This window comes from Haliotis cracherodii, unplaced genomic scaffold (genome assembly GCF_022045235.1).
Source record: "Haliotis cracherodii isolate W230 unplaced genomic scaffold, xgHalCrac1.p SCAF_1, whole genome shotgun sequence".
NCBI lineage: Eukaryota > Metazoa > Mollusca > Gastropoda > Lepetellida > Haliotidae > Haliotis > Haliotis cracherodii.
The window spans coordinates 4,742,939-4,764,461 of record NW_027266264.1 but is presented as its reverse complement, the minus strand read 5'-3'; the positions used below and the strand labels follow the sequence as shown (position 1 = coordinate 4,764,461).

The following is a 21,523-nucleotide window of genomic DNA, read 5'->3' as shown; positions in this document are numbered from 1 at the left end:
ACGGCTACAGCGTATACAAGAAAAGATCAAGAGAAATGATTTGCATTAATGAAGGCGATAGCTTTCTTAAGCAATAACCTGTGATGACAGATATTTACAAACCTAACAGGCCCAATGATTCACTTCCACAGTGGCGGCAATACCTTAGTAATTCATAAGGTACCTGTGTCATCTGGGGTTTTATGGTAAGAAAGCTTATGAACAGTGGCGGTAGGGTAGCATTGAGAAAATAGGCTAATCCTATAAATCTACTTTGCCAAGAGACATTTTCCATCTTATTGCTCAGCTTTCTCGTACAGTGTACACATGGGATGATCAAAGCACAATAGAGTCTCGTTAACTCGAAGTCTTCAGAATTGTTGAACATATACCACTCAAAAGAAGTTGAGGACCATCCCATTCTTTCGTTTACTATACTGAATCTGTCGTGGTGTGAAGTCAAAGAACACCCGATTATTTTATTTACTCTACTGAATCTGTCATGGTGTGAAGTCAAAGAACACCCGATTATTTCATTTACTATACTGAATCTGCCGTGGTGTGAAGTCAAAGAACACCCGATTATTTCATTTACTCTACTGAATCTGTCTCGGTGTGAAGTCAAAGAACACCCGATTATTTTATTTACTCTACTGAATCTGCCGTGGTGTGAAGTCAAAGAACACCCGATTATTTTATTTACTATACTGAATCTGTCATGGTGTGAAGTAAAAAAACACCCGATTATTTCATTTACTATACTGAATCTGTCATGGTGTGAAGTCAAAGAACACCCGATTATTTCATTTACTATACTGAATCTGCCGTGGTGTGAAGTCAAAGAACACCCGATTATTTCATTTACTCTACTGAATCTGTCGTGGTGTGAAGTCAAAGAACACCCGATTATTTTATTTACTCTACTGAATCTGCCGTGGTGTGAAGTCAAAGAATACCCGATTATTTTATTTACTATACTGAATCTGTCATGGTGTGAAGTAAAAAAACACCCGATTATTTCATTTACTATACTGAATCTGTTATGGTGTGAAGTCAAAGAACACCCGATTATTTTATTTACTATACTGAATCTGTCATGGTGTGAAGTCAAAGAACACCCGATTATTTCATTTACTATACTGAATCTGTCATGGTGTGAAGTCAAAGAACACCCGATTATTTCATTTACTATACTGAATCTGTCATGGTGTGAAGTCAAAGAACACCCGATTATTTTATTTACTATACTGAATCTGTCATGGTGTGAAGTCAAAGAACACCCGATTATTTTATTTACTATACTGAATCTGTCATGGTGTGAAGTCAAAGAACACCCGATTATTTCATTTACTATACTGAATCTGTCATGGTGTGAAGTCAAAGAACACCCGATTATTTCATTTACTATACTGAATCTGTCATGGTGTGAAGTCAAAGAACACCCGTTTATTTCATTTTCTATACTGAATCTGTCGTGGTGTGAAGTCAAAGAACACCCAATTCTTTTATGGCATGACGGATTAACTACAGCTACTGTAATATGAAAGGATCGGGGGACCCTTAAATTCTTCTGAGTAGTATAAATCGAACAAGCTATAGTTTGAAACAAGCAAGTGCGAAATTTGACTGTTGGACCGTTGTGCTGAGTCGTCGGGGTCCGGGAAGATACCTCATCTTGAACGGGTTAATGAAGTTCGGGTTAACGAGGTTTCACTGTACATGACCACTTTCGGATGTAACGAACTAAAATAACCTTTAAAATTAGTTCGTAATATTCGAAGCCCGTTTTTCACGAGAACAAAGTCACCGGTTATAGAATTTGATTTGAAACGACTGCTTTTTATATGCGAATCCGTTAATTCTGATTTAACTATACTGCCTTTAAAATTATAAATGGATTGTGATGAAGTCACTGCTGCAACCTCACTAGGTATCAATGAAGTCAGTCTGCGGTCTGTCCAGTTTGTTTGTTTGGGGTTTTGTTTGTTTGGGGTTTAACACCGCACTCTGCAATATTTTATGACGGCGGTCTCATAATAATCGAGTGCCGAACAGACAATCCAGTGATTGACATCACGAGTATCGATCCACGCAACTGCAATCATCAGATATCATATCTCAGTCGTGAGATGCCATCCTTGACACTGATCCGTATTTATGACCGTTTGTATAGTCTACGGTAATGAACAGCAAACAAATATTATCTGCATACAAGATATCGCCATTCATCGATTTCCTTGTAATCTAAATCATCAGAACAAACAACTATTAGAAGACAGATTGTGTTAATTGAATAGTGATTAGTGAGATAATGTCACAATCGTCAGTAGTTTAAACTGAATAATTTACTTGGCAATACAAAGGTCGTAGGTGTTGATGGATATGTTTGGACAGTCTAATCGCGATAACCTCCACGGTTTATCATCGACATGTAAAAAGCCAGACTAGACCGTCCTAACTGATGCCATTGTGGGTTTATCTAATCGAAAAGGCTATTAACAGTGCGGCGGACAGCAAACTTTCCACCTCTCCCTCCCACCAGAACTGAGGTCCACTGGATGTCCGAGAAGGGCAGGAATCGGGACTGGAAGAGATACCGGTGATTTTGCTTAAGCCGGCGATATACGTATTTGTGCAAGTCAGTTCAGTAGGTGACGGATGATAAGGCTCCAATTAGAGAGTAGACAATGCATGTTCCCGAAGAAACACAAGACGCCTGTCCTTCAAGAACGGTTTAAGTCTCATAGTTATTCTCATGGTTTCAATTATTTGTGGGGCATTTTAGGATAAGTGCTTCTCCGTACTTAATTTGGGTGTATAATTAACATTATTACATGATTACTCAAGTGTGTAAATCACAATATAACTCTAAATTTAAATATATTTATTAAACTCACTCATTCACTCATCTTGAAATGTAATGTTGGGATTGGTATCACGTGTCATATGTTGGCATGTAGACGATTTCAGACACAAAATAAGAACATATTAATCATGTTTATAGGATAGGCTTATCTCTAGTAACAATCGCATGGCATTTCCATTGAATGATAGATAGATAGATGCATAGATCGAAATTCAAGGGACCTTCAAAACGTCTTTGCAATATCCGAAAGTTCCTAAATAAGATTCGCTGTATATCCGATGTTGTTAAAAGCGAAGCCGACTAACATCCTTTTAACGCATCATGACAGTATCTCGGTTAAGGAAATTGTTCTGTAGGCCTTCGTTGTAAGACGGTCAACAATTATCCAACACGCAAACTACCTGACGCTTCATTATGGTCAATCATGACAATTTCCAGCAAATACATGCAAGCACTGCAAAGCCCATACCACCATGGTTTTCAGGACTTTCAAGCCAGCTCCGCTTTATGGCGTGGTTGTGTGCCAGAACTCGAAATATGCATTGACTTCTGCAACATGAATGTCCAGGGCACATCAATCGTTGTAAATTATTGTATTTCATAATGCGTATAGCATGTTTGGTACACAGCTATTATAGAAATGAAATCAAATTCTACTTTTTGTGTCTCGTCGGTATTGTAATTTTGAATCTACTCTATACCTATTTTTTGCAGGGGTGATATTTTCACACTATCAAAGCGTAGAGATGTTTTATCATGGCCATCGCAAGAAGCATGTGCTACCAAAATGTTCGTATGGTGCTTAAATATTACATTAGTGTTCTCTCAGCCATTGTTAGATGGACAATAGGCGTACAACGCTTCTGAAACAGATACACTCATACGCTTATCCACAGTGTCACATTCCCATTTCCTCGAGATTAAATATTAATGCACTTAAATTCATTCTAACGTCGAATGAAAATACAAGGGAGAGATTAATTTACAGGCCACGAGCTGTTATTGGATTTGGGGTGATTCTATTCAATGCTTGGGGCTTTCTCCAATCAATTGGAGCTAAACTTTTCATGTGGATGTTAGCATAGGAAAGACATTTACTACTCTTTCCGTGAAACAAATTTACAAACTTGTTGACGCATGAAAATTGGAATTTATTGCTTGTGCAAAAAACATGCTCTGCGAGAGAGTTTTGATTTTTCTGTCTTGTTTATGTTTCTTTTATCATAGCTGTCCGAGTTGACGGGAATATATTTGAGTTTAATAGTTTATTTAATCAATTCCTTCGATCAACCTGTCTTTATCAAATAAAGACATAAATACGTTCAATTCAAAATTAGTTTGTGGTCTAAATCCGAGCCTTCAGTGTTAAAGCTGCTCGATTTTAATAATAGACTTGCACCGAAGGATGCATGCTCAATCAATACAGTTACTTTTATTATCTCATGATATCTATTTGATATTAATTTTCATATGTTCATGATGTTCATGTGTTCATGATCTAACAACAACATAGGTGTGAATCACACAGAAGATGATCACAGTTTTCAACATCCCATAATGTTCAGTTTTTATCACATATGAACACACTTCTGTCATCAATGAATTCACAATAATATGATGTAATGTTCAGTACAACATTGTAGTGGTAATGTATATTGATTTTGAAAAATATCAATTATCAAATGTTCTCTATTTAAAATGCATGCATTTTGAAACCACATTACTAAATTGGTTCTTGGACGCTGGTCGTTTGGTGTTGCGGTCATTGTCCTTTCTCCCATCAGTGAACACAAAGTTGAAATTAACTACAATCGCGATATCATCCATGTCTGATCTCTACTCATTCAAATTTCATTTCCCCAATTAAACGTCCACATGCTTGCGACATAATTATAATTGGGCATATTATCACCTCGACGGAGGCATCCACCGCCGTGGACAGTTGTGTGGCTCTGAATGTCCTTTCAATTCATAGACGTGAACGCCAGATTAAATAACAACCGCAGCGAATTTAGTGGGCAGATGTGGATTATATAAATCACACTTCAGCCCGTCCCTAGGGATCCTACCCCCAGATTCCACTAGTTTCTCCTTCCTCTCCCCCTATCAATAACAAACTAGCGGGAGAGATACATACGCCACGCAGAGCCGCACAGCTCCGCCTCACGAATCGATCGCTTCCGCGGAACTTGACGGACGGGAGCCGGCGTTTGAAATAGATACAAGGCTAACGCGCGTGTAAGCGCGCAGACTTACTGTTGTGAGAGTTAAGGGGGCCACATGTTTGTCTTTCATTTTCTGTACGATATGCCAAAGTCGTAGGGAGGACTATTCAAAAACTCGGCTTCGTCCTCTGTTTGCATATTGCTGACCGTGGAACTATTTTGTGAAGGAAACTTTTGTCTTAATCCCCCGAAGTTTACACGAGGCCAAGCAGACGATAGTAAGATGCAGAGCGAATTGATGTGAATTTTGTGACGGATTACCCTGACACCTCTCGTTATTGAAGGTATGAACGAGTCAACAAGGCGAGGCTCGAAACATGAGGGAACTTTTCCTTTTTTCCGCTTTGCTGCAATTAGGTAAGTCAATAGACAGTTATTCAATAAACTATTAGCACTTTGCTTAACCCCTTAAACGTTAACCATGGCATTGGTCTTTAACGTTATTGTAGTGTTCTCATAAAAGTAAATTGAAATTAATCGTGACTCGTTTGGATCCCGTTTTCATCATCAATAGTTGGTAATATTCTCACATTATAGATCCCAACAACCATTAGCTATAACTTAAGTAGGAATGAAATGCTTTAACATTTCAGGATTGTTTCTTACGTTTTCCAAGTCCATTAAATACCAATGTAAATTGCCAAGTGAGGAGAATAAGGATATTAAAAGAAGCAACAAAAAAACCTCGTATTTTTTATACATCATTTTAATGATCTCATGATGATTTCATACAATTCATGCATTGACCTGTGTTGTAAAGTTAAATAAGTTATACAGTATTTCCTTACCCTTTAGTAAAATGGCCTGGCATATTTTCACGATGGTCAGCGCCCAATAGATTTTGATATAGTGTCTATTCAGTGAACCTTCACAAAATCAATATATTTGCCGTTATCCTAATGCTCGTGACAATGATGTGAAAGAATGCAGCTACAAAAGCAGTTAGTACACATGATTAAAAATATTCATCACAATCTTGCTTTGACATCGTGGCATCCACATTGACGTTTTTGTGTCATTTTTTAAAATGCATTAACATATAATAGATAAGGTTGAACTTTGAGATTGAATCCAAAAATACTGAGAAATAACTGAAAATATCTTGATTGTCCTTATCAATTTGATGTTATTTTCATACACGGTTAATTAGTCATCTCAATAAGGAAACTATCCTGATAACATGAAATGCAGATAAGAGAATAATCATGTATTGATTACTAAATCATTGAATTAGCCGTCTCCGCTCTTCATGGTAAAGGTGGGAACATGGAATTCAAAGTACATTACCGAGACGATGCCCATGTGTATGGCTGTTGGTGGTGCATGACATGTTCATGCTACAGTTTCTGTAATGTACATGAAACGTATGCTGATATATCTCACGAAAACTGTCATTTACATGACATGCACACATGTGCATTACACAGTTTCTGCTATATACACGACATGCACGACTGATGCATCATCTATATCATTGCCTGAAATAGACAGGGTGACTGCAATGTACGTAACACAAAGTATGTCTATAACATCAGCTGTAAGATCGACAGCCAATGTGCATGCCATTGATAACATTATGTATCGATTATCGATTATCGAATGCCGTGTTGATATTGACATGGATGGTTTGGGGGGAATAAATGTTTTTGGGTATGTGTTCACTTCCTACCCCCGTCTATATATATGTATATATATATATATATATATATATATATATATATATATATATATATATATATATATATATATATATATTTATATAAATATATATATATAGATATAGATATATACTTTTCACTTTTCATCCCTTCATTTCACTGTGACTAAGTGTAGTGTGTATATAGCTTAATTATAGACATTTCACAGAGGAAATGAAACCGAGATGACTAATAAGACATAGTTTAAGCGGGCACCCATTTCAATAATGCGGCAATATATCAACAGTTAAGCCTTGTGTTACAGACAAGAAACGTGTAACGTTTTATCGGTCACGTCGCCTATTACATTTCTCTTTCAAACGTCTGGACGATCTGTTACTGACCAGTGGTCAGTCTGTGTTCGTGCCATGTGATCCTTGCTGTATTTAGCAGTATTGTAGTCCTAAGTGGACGACGGATCTTCTATTAAGTTGACGTGCACAAGCGTGAAAAGTTCTAGTCAACTCCGAATATATGTAATCAACGTGTCATTCACGAACTTCTAACCCCAATACGTACAATTTTGTTCGCAGAAAGACATCAAGAACCTTTTCATGGAGAAACCTCCTTCTATTGAACTTCTGTGAACATATGAACTTTCTGTAATTATGTTCTCTTAATATAGGAACACATTGCTTGTAATGAAACGCCATCGCTATGGAAACAAATGTGTTCACATTCAGTCATATTCAACAAAGATGTTATCTTTATTGGATATTTTCGCATATCGATTGAACGCCTTTGCTGCCAAATTACTATCGGAAGCTCGCATTAATAATTTTAATGTGTATGAAAATATATTTATCACTTTTGTCCTTCAGTTTAGTGTGTCATATGTTTCATATTCTATATTGGATATACATTTACAGTTAATGCCTTTGCCAACACATTAGTAATGAACCATTTGCCCGTGCATTTATTGGAAGGATGTATTTGTCATTTGGTCCCACCTACATTGATCTATATTGAACACATAAATGTCAATATGTCAGCAGTATCGTTGTGTTTAAACGGGCAGACTTATTCCGTCATTGGTCTGATGTCCACTCGTTTAGTTAACATGGACTCATCAACAGGCACTTAAAGTCTGTTTACCGCACTTAGCACATACTAACAAGAGCACTGAGACTATCAAACGGTGAAGGTGTTCCTATGTACATACTCTACAACACGGGGTTTCCATACGATTTCAAACCCCCAAGACTCTGGCGTCAGTTTCCGGCCATGCGAAAACAAAGATCTTCTATCTGAGAATGTGACGCTACCTCAAGACTTAAAATGAGGTATCTGACCCTTGCTATCACCAAATTCCACCATTGACACAAGAATGTTTAATCTTCCCCCAAGAAAGATGTCGAAAAAAGTAGCTTGAGAGAAATATCGCTTTGTCAGTTAGATAAACATTGCTTGCTTTCAATTTATACCAAATGTTCCTCATGTGTTAGATAACCAGAAGGTAATGGAACTATTGAATGAAGGACACAGCCGTTAATAGCTTATGTAACCTAATTACAAATAAATGTTATTACATATATTGAATAGTTACGGTCAATATCCTTGAGTATGGTATGATCAATCATGTTGACAATTCCGTATTGATTGTCAGACATGTTCATTGGTCATTAATGTCACAGTGAAAACAGACAATCAATCAATGTTGATTATTATAAGCTTGTACTGCGACTGTTATTAGCGTGCAGTGATTGCAACAATACCTTATGAAAGACACCCGCTCAATGTTCAACAAAAGGTGTCTGGACGGGAATTGGCAATAAACCGTTTTATGGAAACACACATTACCAAGCTCATGGGGGATACAGCCATTACACAAACTTTCCCGAACATACAAAATGATCACGATAAGGGAGGCATAAAATATATACTTATTGCTGCAACGATTTTGAAGTTTTTAGCCTCCTGTTTAGCTAATCTGGGACATTCCAAAGTTTTAGCGCTCATACGTAAGGTGATAATTCAAATAACTACAGTATCGGGCCAAAGATAAGGGTTTTTTCTTGGCACCAGATTGCCCCAAAGAAGAAGCTCGAACTATGAAGTCAAGGTAGTAGAAAAATGTGATATCCCGATTTAGGCTCTCATACTTTTCTTGCAACAAAAACTAAGTACAGAAGTAACATCAACCCCATTGCTTCGTGTTGACGCCGCTCATGCTGAGAGATGAAAGTTCAGGCACAAACGCTGGAATTAAACCAACGTTAACCTTCTACAGGCTGGAGTGAGCTTATAGATGGTATTTCAAGTAAGATTATGAATAAATGCAATATCTGCCAGGCTGGATCGAAACACCTGCCTTGTAAATGAGACCAGTATCTTGTGATAAGAACATCATGTGGAAAAATGATGTTATATTTAACGTGCATTAGGCTGGCAACGTTCAGTGTCCTATCCAACATTTGTGAAAAATATATTAAGGGTGAGACAACTGCCAAGTATGGTTTTGGATTTTCAAGCCAGATATTGTGATTGTGAATTATTCATCAAACTGCGGCTGGTTAATTTTTGTATTGTATTGTTCATTCTTGCTTAAGATGCGATCATTAATGTGATATAAAACGAAGCCCTTTAGCTTTACGGGCATTGTAATATGAAACATGTCATTTATTCATTAAGATTTGATGTTGTACGACCACTTTGGCAATATGTTTCGTGTTCCAGTGTAGTGTTGATACGGATGTGACTGATAATGGAATGCGAGTGGTCGGTGGACAGGCGAGATGTACTTCTATCAGGTATCACACGACAATGTTATCGTGTCACATGAAAAGTGAACCTACCACGTATTTCTCGAAATCTCGACAAAACATCACAGATACCACATTGGATGACAATGTATATAATTGTTTTTAGTCGTCGGCACGTCGGATCACAATCCAAAAAGTGTAACTCTCTTCTGGAAGCAGTATGTTTCAATCGTAAGAAGCAGTTTCCTTTCAACACAATTACACACCTGTGTTTGGGTAGAATTGTAGCAATGTGCCCCTGGTATTTCTAATGTTTTGCTCGTTAGCGCTAGACCAGATTGTTTCTCGTTTTGTTTTGACTATGGCCGATGTGACTGATGGAGGCTGTTCCTGTGATGAATGGGTTTCATCAATAGTGAGATACCTGTCTTGCACTGTAGACAGGCGTCATACTTCCCCACATACTGGTGAGGACTTCATACGATTTGGTATATTTGTTCAAAAGCATATTGGTTTCCCCGAGTAAAGGTAATTTCGGGCTAAAGCATAGACCACGGGATCATTCCTGACCAGCCTCAGAGTCGCATACACTTAAGCAAGGGTCTCTCTCTCTCCCTCTCTCTCTCTCTCTCTCTCTCTCTCTCTCTCTGTGTAACCATTTTAAAAATAGAATACAAAGTATACATGATCTTCACTCCAATATCCTGACATTTTAGGGGATGTAGTTTCAGTGCCGACAGAGTTCATCTACTTCATTCTTTCAATTACAATGCTAATTGAAAGAATAAAGATGTTGAAATCCACAGGTCAACTCTGTCTTCATTAGGCATTCACATCACATTAAGAACTGTCCACCAATTTGCCCCAATGAATGATCAATTACCACTGAATACGAATGTAAGTTTTCGAGACTTTACATGTGAAAATGTCACTCTTGATTTCAAATAAAAATTGAAAACATGATGTACATTTTCAAGACATCTACATGTCAACACACTCATCTGGTCCTGATTTCAGAAAATGAAATAATTATAGTAAAAAATCAGCGTATTGTTTTTGGACAAATTATCAAAATATGACAATTCTGCCAAATGCATCTTGACCATGTTTCGTGTGTATTGTCTGACCGAACTGAATCCCTACACATGTACGGATGGGAACAATCTCCTTGTATCCTTTAGCCATATCGGCGTTAACGATCGCTCGAGGTGTACAAGGTGGGAACTCAGTATGGCATATGCCTCCGCGTGCCACAAAACCCGTAGCATGATAGGGGCACCGATTGTAACGTTGTATATTATACCCACAAGGATGCTATAACCTGTGCGCCTAGCGTAACAAGTGAGCGCTGTAGCAGGTATGTCACACATCTACCTCTGAGACTAACCGCGTCAAATGCGTCTAGACTGCAACTGCTACGTTCTATGTGGGAGCATGGTAACAGTCCTTGAGGATGAGTAATGTTCAACAGTAGCAACCAACACGTCTTAGTACAGGAAGCTTGATGGAGGAGACAGGGAGCAGATATATTACAGACGGAATATTAACATGGTGACTGTGTACCTGTGACCAAATGACGTGTGTATGGTATCAACCTATCATTGATGATACCATAATTGATAAACATTTTGTGTTTCCTTGACAAGCGATATTCAGACATACCGATCCGTGACGATCCGGGTAGAATAGGTCTACAGCAACCCATGGTTGCCGTAAAAGGCGGCTATGCTTGTCGAAAGAGGCGACTAACGGGATCGGGTGGTCAGGCTCGCTGACTTGGTTGGTGCATGTCATCGTATCCCCATTGCGTGGGTCGATGCTCATGGTGTCAATCACTGGATTATCTGGTCCAGACTCGATTATTTACAAACCGCCGTCATATAACTGGAATATTGCTGAGTGCGGGGTTAAACAACAAACAAACCAAACCAAATCATAGAATGTGGAAAATGTAGAGATTGTTAAATATGCTCCTCCCACACCTGCTGAAACTTATGCAAGCACAATATGGATAATATTTACTATTTTCATAACCTGAAACATCTTAAACATTTTATTGTTGACATCATGTTGGAAGCAGCACGTTGCCAAAGAAATCTTTAACAAACAGCAAATACGTCTCCACTTGCCTTGAATAACTGACTGATGTCAAAGGCTCACCTGCCAAGAGGGTTGTATGTTAATCTTTGATTGTGTTTGATCAGATCTCGGGACAAGCATTCCTTCATTCCTCTACTACATTCTCCAAACCGCCGCCCACAAAATTCACATCGTGCCTTTTACAGAAATGGAAACAGATTGATTTAAATTAGGCGTTTTAAACCTTGGCAACGATTACCAAATCGTATCTGTCTTGGCGTAATTACAAATCGACAACGTGCAATTGTTTCAGCATCATGTAGGTGTTCTTAAAGAGACTATGACGGAGAAAGTGTCCGGAAGAATTAGAAGTAATCGAAATAACATTCTATGGGTTAAGGTTCCCCATGCAGTGCAAAGCTCCTATTACAGTAATGTGGGCAATAAAGACTCCCCCAAATAGCTCGCCTTTTTTCACTCGCCGCCATTCCTCTAGCAGTCAAACCCCGTATTGTTTAAATGTTTAAGTACTTGTACGCTGGTTTCTTACAGTAAATATTGTCCTGTTTGGTTTGCTATAGCGTCAGTCCAAAGGCACTTAATCTACGGATTTTCTGTTGAAACAATTTGTCAACGTACCGAGAGTATAAACTCGGGACTACCTTTATGTTGGGCGACAGAGTATCGCCTGGTTTGTTGTCAAACCGTTTGTTTGGATAAACAGCTATTTAGTACACACACAGCTCAACAAGTAAGGTCTATGTAAACTTGTTATTGGCCATTATCTGGACTAAGTGTTATAGCAAGTCTCACTGATACGCTTATCCTATCCATATATGTGTTTAAAAAAATACTTATAACATAAGTAAATGTAACGAGAAGTGAGCAGACAGTAAAAGTAGAGTTATGATTTTTGTCTCAGATCATTAATGGTTAATGGTTATTACATTATACAGTCACCATAGCCATACAAGTATAAAGTCCGCTGGTTGTGCAGTTCACAGCTTTTCGCCTGCTGTGTGTAGTTTTTCCATTTTCTACATCTCCTAATGTTTAACGACGCTGAAAGTAAATAGTCGTATCCATCCGTCATTCACTGATAAGATCACGTGCGGTATAACCGTCGGTAAAGCGGTTTGTGCTTCGGAGTCAACAAGCTGGAGTGTATCCCAAGCATGCTGACAACTTCAACAGACGCACAGCACAGATTTGCTTATGTATTCAGTATCTAAATCCAAAACGTTTCAATATACTACACATGTCCTTTGATTGTTTGGATGCCTTGGTGTTGCATGGAGACGTACGTTTCAGCTCTAGTCCATTTAGTACAGCGTCAGTAGCCGATGTTGAAGTGGTCGTGGAATGGACGGTAGCAGCAGTCGGAGTGGTATAGGGAGTTGTCAAGGGAGAGAGAAGTAGTTGAAAGAAGGGATGGTAATACTACTGCCGATACTATAACTATACATAGGGTCGGAGTGGTAGTAATTTGTTTGTTGTTTAACTCCGCTCTCAGCAATATTCCACCTATATGTCTAATAATAGAGTCCAGACCAATCTAGTGATTGGCATCATGAGCATCGATCTTCGCAATTGCGATTACAGTAAACTACGGTTATGACGAACTCGAAGGGACTACTTCGTATTTCGTTATAAGCATATATACAGCATAGCCACAGCAAATAGTCGGGACTAAAAAGTATGTTCGTTATATCCGCCAGTTCGTTTTAAGCGTGTTCGTTATAACCGTAGTTTACTTTATATGACATGTTTAACCAAGTCAGCAAGCTTGACTTCTAGTAGTAGTAATAGTAGTAGTAGTAGTAGTAGTAGTAGTAGTAGTAGTAGTAGTAGTAGTAGTAGTAGTGTGTTTGTGTGTTGTAGATGTAGGTGTAATATTAACACAACCCTATTAGTTAGAGCATATCTTCGTTAGTTCGTCCCAAATTGCGGTCATTCAACAAAACAAAAGTGGAAAACCCCTTTCCATAGTCTGAGAATCCATTGTACAGTTCGACTATAATAACCATGCTTTCGTTGGTGACACTTCTGAACGGTTCCCCAAATGATCTTCATAACGTTAAGTAACACACACTCACACCTCTACCACGGTAACTCAATATCCCAGTATACTTCCCCGGAGTGTTGCTATTTGACAGGTCAAGATGGTACAAATTATCCACCGCTTAAACCAATTGGGAGGGAACCTGATGTTATATGTAGCCGACAACTCTCACTGCTACGTTTGGTGGTAAATCACTTGTCTGTTCAGAGCAATGAATGAATGCACATGGGTATTGTTTGTTTGGAGATACTTCAAACGACATTGCTATCGCCGAATAAACAAACTATACGACATTAAAGGCCCCATACAAATCAAGCCAACCTTTAACCGAACGGGCTGATGTATCTTAAAAGGTATCAATTGATCCTTCTCAATGGGATCAAGCAAATAATGTGTGTCTTCAACTTGTTACAGTTAATTCAGGGGTGTATGTTTTGTTTACCCACAATCTGCTTGTAAATATCAATCGTCACGTTCCTCTAAACTGAATACGGACCGTGGTAGAGCGTCCGCGAGGAGAGCGGAAGGTCCGGGGTTCGATCCCCGGCCGCGTCATACCGAAAGACGTTAGAATATGGTACTTGTTGTTACCCTGTCTGGCGCTCGGCATTAAGGGGATAAAACTAAGACTGGTCGGCTCGGAGTCAGTATACTGTGTCTGAGTGGGGTATTCATGTTAAACTGTGGCACGGTATCTCAGTGGGCTAGCACTAAAATCGGAATCAGCCCGGACTAATACAAGCAGCAACACACACACACGCGCGCGCGCGCGCACACACACGCACGCACGCACGCACGCACGCACGCACGCACGCACACACGTGCATACACGTCGCTATATAAGTGCAATAATCTTGGAGGCGACGTTAAACCCCATTTCACCTTACCTCACCTCACCTAAACTGAATATGAATTATATGGATGCATGTTCATTAATAAAACAACATAAAAATACGTACAAACATAATCTTAGCCTTAACGCCCTACTGGTACAAATGTCATGATGATAAATTTGTTATATTGGCATATAATGTTTGTTCTCTGCTTGAGGCAATGTCGTCACATGGTGTTTGTTGTTTGTATAACTCTGATGGGAGAAAGTTAAGTAAATAATCTCCTCATACGGTAAACTTGATCGAGATCATGGAGCATTGTTTTTCAATTAGATTAGTGGAAAAATATTTAAATCATTGAAAATTACGTTGGTATCTAAATACAGCTTCCAAAGAAAATAATCAGATCATTTGGAAAAGTTAAAACCTTTTCATCCCCGTCTCATTGGCTTTGCCTAGCTTTGGCATATTTTTGATGTTTGAATTTGATCAAAGATGTTTTATTAGAAAACCTTTGATAAATATTCTTCATTTTTCTAAAAAATTAAAATGAACTTGTAATAATCCCAATATAGCTCCCATCGGGCACAAAGCCTAGGGCTGAGTACATGACGTCCAAACAACGTATTGCGTTCAATTATCGGTCCAACGTTTCCACGGTGCCTCCCAAATGGTATTGAACAGCATATGCATCGTGTTAAACAACACCAGCTACTGCCAATTTCATGTGTTGCAAACAATTTTAGATGATGTTTCATATTATATTTATGCTTCTTTCTTTCTATTACGTTGGGTGCATTGCACTCAGTAGCTTGTGACGGCAGCGTGTGGTTGCAAGTCTGGTATACTCTGTGATGTCTACCATGCCGACACCGGTTGTATGCAACCTGTCTATAGCTCGCCCAAGATGATATCAACACAGTGTACATGTCACCCCCTAGTGTTATACGGTGCTATGTCTGTGTGCCCTCTCAGCATGCATGTCCCTAGCATCAGCAGTAACAGATAAGCAGAGACGATGTCCATATCACCCAGTATGACCAGGTCCTTGGTACATTGCCGTCAATCACAGACCACCATGGCGACTTACAGGGGGTTGATTGGAGACTGGAGTTCCGTAATGAACGAAAATTAAGTGCCATGTAGATTCGAATTGATTATTTTATTGGTTGATTGAGTTAGATACTTGGAATTTAGAGTATTAAGCTTTCATGATGAAAGGTAATTTAGAATTAGCGCTGGGAATATTGGGGTACTTGTTGAAAAAACCGAGTTTGATAGAGGTTGATAGACGCTGCCGCAGCATATCGTCTCTAGAAACCAGACATGGGTAAATCATAATAGGTAATCACAGACAAAAAACAAACACGTTCTTCTCTCAATCCAAATGAATTAATAAAAAAAATACAAACGAACCGTTATCAACTGTTTACCTGTCAAGGACTCTTAAATGCATCATCATTTGTTTTGTATCATATCTATAATACATCATAGTGTCCTCTGTATATTCCCTATGGTACAGTATAGTGTTCTTCGTGTGGTCCCTATCATACATGTTAGTGCTCTCTGCACATGTCCAGACGCTATTTGGATGACATAATACCAAAGTGTAAATGCGCTGTGCGGAGTTGCGTCCATTGGACAAGCCAGATGCCTTTGATTGTGGGTTCGAATCCCGGTTCGCTCTGATTATGTTTCTGGGTCTGTGCGCACCTTACCCGTGCTCGTGGGTTTCACCAAAATGAAAGACGTCTAAGACCTGCTTCACTTTGGGCTTTCCTCCCACATGGAGCTGACACGCCATGATATAGCTGGAATACTGTTCACAGCGGCGTTAAATCCAGGCTGGCAAATGAAAAAAACAACCTTAGCACCATTTTAGCATGTCCTTCTGTAACCTTTCAGAACGCAAGACCATCATGACACACAAACAATATTAATGAGCCCGATTTCCTCCAGTTGAAAAGAAGACGTTTTCTGTCCAGAGAGACAGTGAATGGGCCAATCACTTTAGAATGACCTAATTTACGCCAATCTAATTGTACAGTGGCAGTGCTCTCCTAAAGTGTGATGAGCGCTTGTGACGGATCTCTGCTGGCAACGTAACGAGGTTCAGACGTTCACTGGGGTCAGTTCCCCCCCCAACACCACTAGTTGAACAACGTTCGTAATTTTATCATACCCGGAGATTGTTTCTCATTGAGAGTTGATATACTACTTGTTATCTGTCACATCTGCGTGATGTTCTAACACTGTCTGATGCCATTACTACATGTGCGCAGCCGCAAACGTATAGGTGATAATTGCTGGGATTTAGGCAAGACCCAGTCTTTCCTTTGACATCACAAGAACAATTTCGAAAACAGCAATAGACAAAACTATAGGCTAGATGGTGTACGGTAGGTGTCAAGGCCACAGATGTGCAATTTTTTTGCAGACAAGCTGTACTCTTGTTGAAGCAGGCGGTTGTATCACATGACCAGCGAGGAGAATAAATTCACTAACATGACACCTTTGGGAAGGGTTACGCAGGATGTGGAGCGCAAGCGAGGGCCATAATTTAATTGAGATGGGATGTACAAGTAATATTATAGCCAAAGGATGATAATCGTTATCTTACACGTACAAAATATTTTCACGGTTGGGTACATTCTGATTGTTATCTCATTTGGGGCTTCCATAATGATCATCGTCATACTCAGGCCTGCTGGGGTCTGGCGTCAGTTGTACTGGGTCGTCATATTTAAGTCAGATACAATACTTCCGCATTGTTCATAATGGCTGAAATTTGACTCTTCATCGCTCAGGCTCCTGCGTAGGTGGCGCTATCAACAATCGACTAGTTCGATCTCACTTTCATTCTGTGTACAGCTGACTTGTTGAAATATAAATTTGGTAGTGCACATGAAGAAAAAAGATGGCGGAGATGAAGGTTGGAGATGAGAGACTAGGCTTTCATTTACACTGCAAACACATTGCAACTAACTGAACAGGTATCCAGCTCTTTATAACTCTGCAGCTAAAGTATAAAACAGCGATGACGCCAGGTTCTACTTGAGTAACGACCCTTTTACCCGACTCATATATGATGCACCTTAACGGGAAATGTCCAGGTTGGTCCAGTGATGAATAGCTTTCATCAATAGTGAAACATCTGTCTTGCACTGTAGACGGGCGTCATACTTTCCCACATACTGGTGAAGACTTCATACGGTTTATATTTGTTCAAACGCATATTGGATGTTTACCTGAGCAAAGGGAAAATCGGGCTAAAGACTAGATCACCAGATGAGTCCTGACCATTTACTAGAGCAAGGGCGGCTCTCTCTCTCTCTCTCTCTGTCTCTCTCTCTCTCTCTCTCTCTCTCTCTCTCTCTCTCTCTCTCTTATTTGAATGGCATTTAGAAGTGATTCACATAAGGATATCAACACCTGATATGCATTTATTTATAACACAACATTTCGGAGTATATACTCCCTCATCAGGTGAATACATTATATGAAGCAGAGAACATCTCTCTCTCTCTCTCTCTCTCTCTCTCTCTCTCTCTCTCTCTCTCTCTCTCTCTCTCTCTCTCTCTCTCTCTCTAGCTCCCTCCCCTCTCTCTCTGTCTCTTACTCTACCAGCATTCAGCGGCGATTTAATTGCTAACCTCGCTGTAATCAGAGGTTGAGGACGGATCACCCCTTGGCGATATTTCAGTCAGGTCAAACGGCCTGTTACATTTACAGTCACTTTGTGATGTACCTATGTTGTTGTATTCCCCGCTGGATGCAGAGGAGTCTTTGAACTCGGGAATACTAGTATCCGTCAGATAAGGATGCATTGTGAAGACCAGCACCATATGGGAAATGTAGATTGGTTCACTTCATTATCAAATGTGCTCCAGATGTACTGACTTCATTAAGGCCTGTTCTGGAAGCGGAAATTGGTGATTGTGCGTTAAATTCCGTGTTCTTTTGAATGAAAACAGGGATGGAGCCGCGAAACGGACATACGGTATTATCGCATAGTCGTGGCGCTCAGTTTAATGGGGAACCTTCTGTTATTGATGAAGATGTTCTAACATCCTACAGACCTAACACACCTTATTTCACTTCAGTGCTTGCCCTTCCCCTATAAGCTTATCATTCAATTTACACCATATATTATTCAAGTGACCGCAATAGAAAAACACAAGGATCAAAGTCGACTTAGATAATTGATGACAATCGTACATTTCTGTTATTTGGCGAAAGCTGCAAGTAAATAGTTACGGTTCGGGTCGCCAAGTGGTACTAAGTACAGCGTAGTCTTTGTTGATACAGTGGATGGTTCGACTGGACTCGACTGGGCTTCGTCTGGCCGGGTCCTCAGACTCCATGTAAGAAAGTCCAAGGAGTTGAAGTAGTTTTACCTCAGTCTAGCGCAGTCTCTGTCATCCCACAATGAAAGTGGAGTAAATTAAGTCGCGGACACTATCAATCTGAATCCAAGTTCATCAATTAGTCCATTGGCTTGCCATCACAACCCTGTCAGCCTTGTTTACATAGTCCGCAGTTTGTGCCACTTAATGAGTTTCCGGGTAGGCGATCTGATTTGTTCGGAGATCGGGATCGATTGTTAAAATGGGAGCGAGCCGGTTTGATAATTTGTTTTCCGTGAGAGACAGGGGGCCTCCGTGTTGGATCGTATTGACTTATCCCGTGCTTAAGACTTCAGAGAGAACCCTACTTACACAAAGAACATGCAGCCATGTTGCACGTCTCGACTTACCCGTAAAGCACGTGCATTCGCGTCACGGAGATTATACATGTGACAAGTGACATCTTTTGTGACTGCGGGTCAACTGGAGTTGAAAGATGACGATGTTATTCATGTAGTGATGTTAGTTAGATCCGGAGCCTGAGGACGCCAGGATCATTTTTCATCAGTCGACATGCATGGTTGGTGGATAAACACATGTTCTATTTGAGGTTTGACATAAGGCTTTTCTGACCGGAAAGTGTTGACACATGCTGGTAATGCCCGTTAGGGCTGAAATTAAGCTGACGGGTCACTTCCGCATCTGCGATGACAAAGCTCGAAACTTCAGACATTCCGAGTACAGAGGGAATCTGTCACATTTACATGTAATGTCAATAAACATTGGAAAATGATGAGTTGATGAGGATGGGGTACAATTGGGCGTTAAACAGTAAACCTGATATGAAATTAATCTAATACCCATGCTATTAATAAGATGAAACTGTTTAATATTTAATATTATTATCACCAAGCCAAACATGATCCCCGAAATAAATGAATTCTTTTAAGGAATAGCAAAGAACCAACAAGTCTCTTTATTTCATGAGCCGAAAAGGGGCTGCTGGAGCTGAGATGGAGATAGAGATGAGAGTAGAACTATGTGAAGGTTTTAGAAACGATTTGTTCTGTGGGTTAGTGAGTGAGTGAGTTGGGTCAGTTGCAGCTTTGAACAGTATTCCAATTACATCACGGCATGTCAGTTTGATATGGATGGAAAGCTCAGTGTAATGTGAAACCCACGAGGACGGGTATAGTGCTGACAAACCTAGAAACATAATCGGGGCGAACCAGGATTCGAACCTACGACCACGACGAATTGCGTCGCCTTAGACCGCTGGGCCACCCGTACCCCTTTCTTGTGTCTGAGAGACTACTTATCACCTTTAGTAGAATACTACTGTCGTCATATCGGTATATTTTCTTTTGGGAAACTGATAAAACACTGCATCTAAGATACCCAGTTTCAAAATAATTTACAAACAGTTAGTAAACCCAATAAATTGTATTTCGAAAAGAAAATCTCCAGCAGCATAATCAACACATATTGCGTGACAGTTGCGAAACTGATTTCAGTTATCTTCTTCACAATATCATAACAATAGCGCCAGTAACAACAACATTGATTACATAATTTGAAAAACTATCCTCGCTCTGTATACATCTCGATTGCGCGTAATGTCCTGAGCCATCCGTCTGCGCATCTCTGTGCCTGGGAGACCGCATCTGTCTCGCTGAATACCCTAACTTTACAAACAGAATGAGTACTTCACACATCGTCAACATATATTATTTAACAAGGCTACATATCAAAATCTATTTATGCAATGACATATGATTTTCCATGCTTTCACAATTAATCAACTTAGTAAGAACCAGTGCAAGACAATTACGTTTTTATGAAAGAGTTCGCTTTGTTTTAAAAGTTATCCCGAGTTATGAACTGGTTTTGAAGTTGGGTGAATTTTATCTAATATAGTGTCCCTGGAATACAAATCAGTGACTCAGTGTGCTTGTTTCCTTTTGTCAAACAAACAATCCGCCAGCTGGGGAGAGAATTTCCGAGTCATCGGTTGGTCACTGATCAGAGGAACGTTTTGTTGGAGAGAGTCACATACTGATTATAGTTATTTCCACTTTGTTATCGAATCAGTTATTGATTAATTAACTTAATTATCTCAGTGTCAACATTTGATTATCATGTTTGTTTTGTTAAAGTTTCGTTTATGGTGTCAAAATTCGATTACAAACAATCTATTTCCCATTACAACTCGCAAGAGGCCATCAAGACGCTGATGACCTCCTATATAGCTTTTTAATGGAACACAACTTTCCCATCTATAACGTTCAGTTAGGGGATGTAAGATGCGGAGAAAATCGTAACTGAAACTCAATAACACCACTTTGTTATTTGAAATATTTGAAATTCATGGTTTTGTATACCGGATAACTGTGTATTACTGACAATGAAATCCTGCCCTTTGCCTGTGGAATATCCATATTTAATATAATTGTAGATATCCAAGCCAGTCTAGATGATATGTGTGTGTATATATGGATATTCCACAGGCATCTATATATATAAGAGAGAGAGAGAGAGAGAGAGAGAGAGAGAGAGAGTGAGAGAGTGAGAGAGAGAGAGTGAGAGAGAGAGAGAGAGAGAGAGAGAGAGAGAGAGAGAGAGAGAGGGCGAGAGAGAGAGAGAGAGAGAGAGAGAGAGAGAGTGTATGCTATTCAATATTTAGAATTCATGTGTTTGGGTTTTTTTAAATTTTCTACACGTAGGTGTTGAAACA

General features: G+C 39.5%; 1 protein-coding gene across 1 annotated transcript in view; it reads left to right on the top strand.

The window, feature by feature from the left end:
• The first annotated feature begins 5,055 nt into the window (after positions 1-5,055).
• The window catches only part of LOC139471662 (lachesin-like), a 69,441-nt gene continuing 52,973 nt past the window's right edge, over positions 5,056-21,523 (top strand). Inside the window, exon 1 of the mRNA XM_071254097.1 lies at positions 5,056-5,427. Within this exon, the coding sequence (XP_071110198.1) occupies positions 5,388-5,427 (40 nt within the window). The 5' untranslated portion in view covers positions 5,056-5,387. The remainder of the gene's footprint in view (positions 5,428-21,523) is intronic.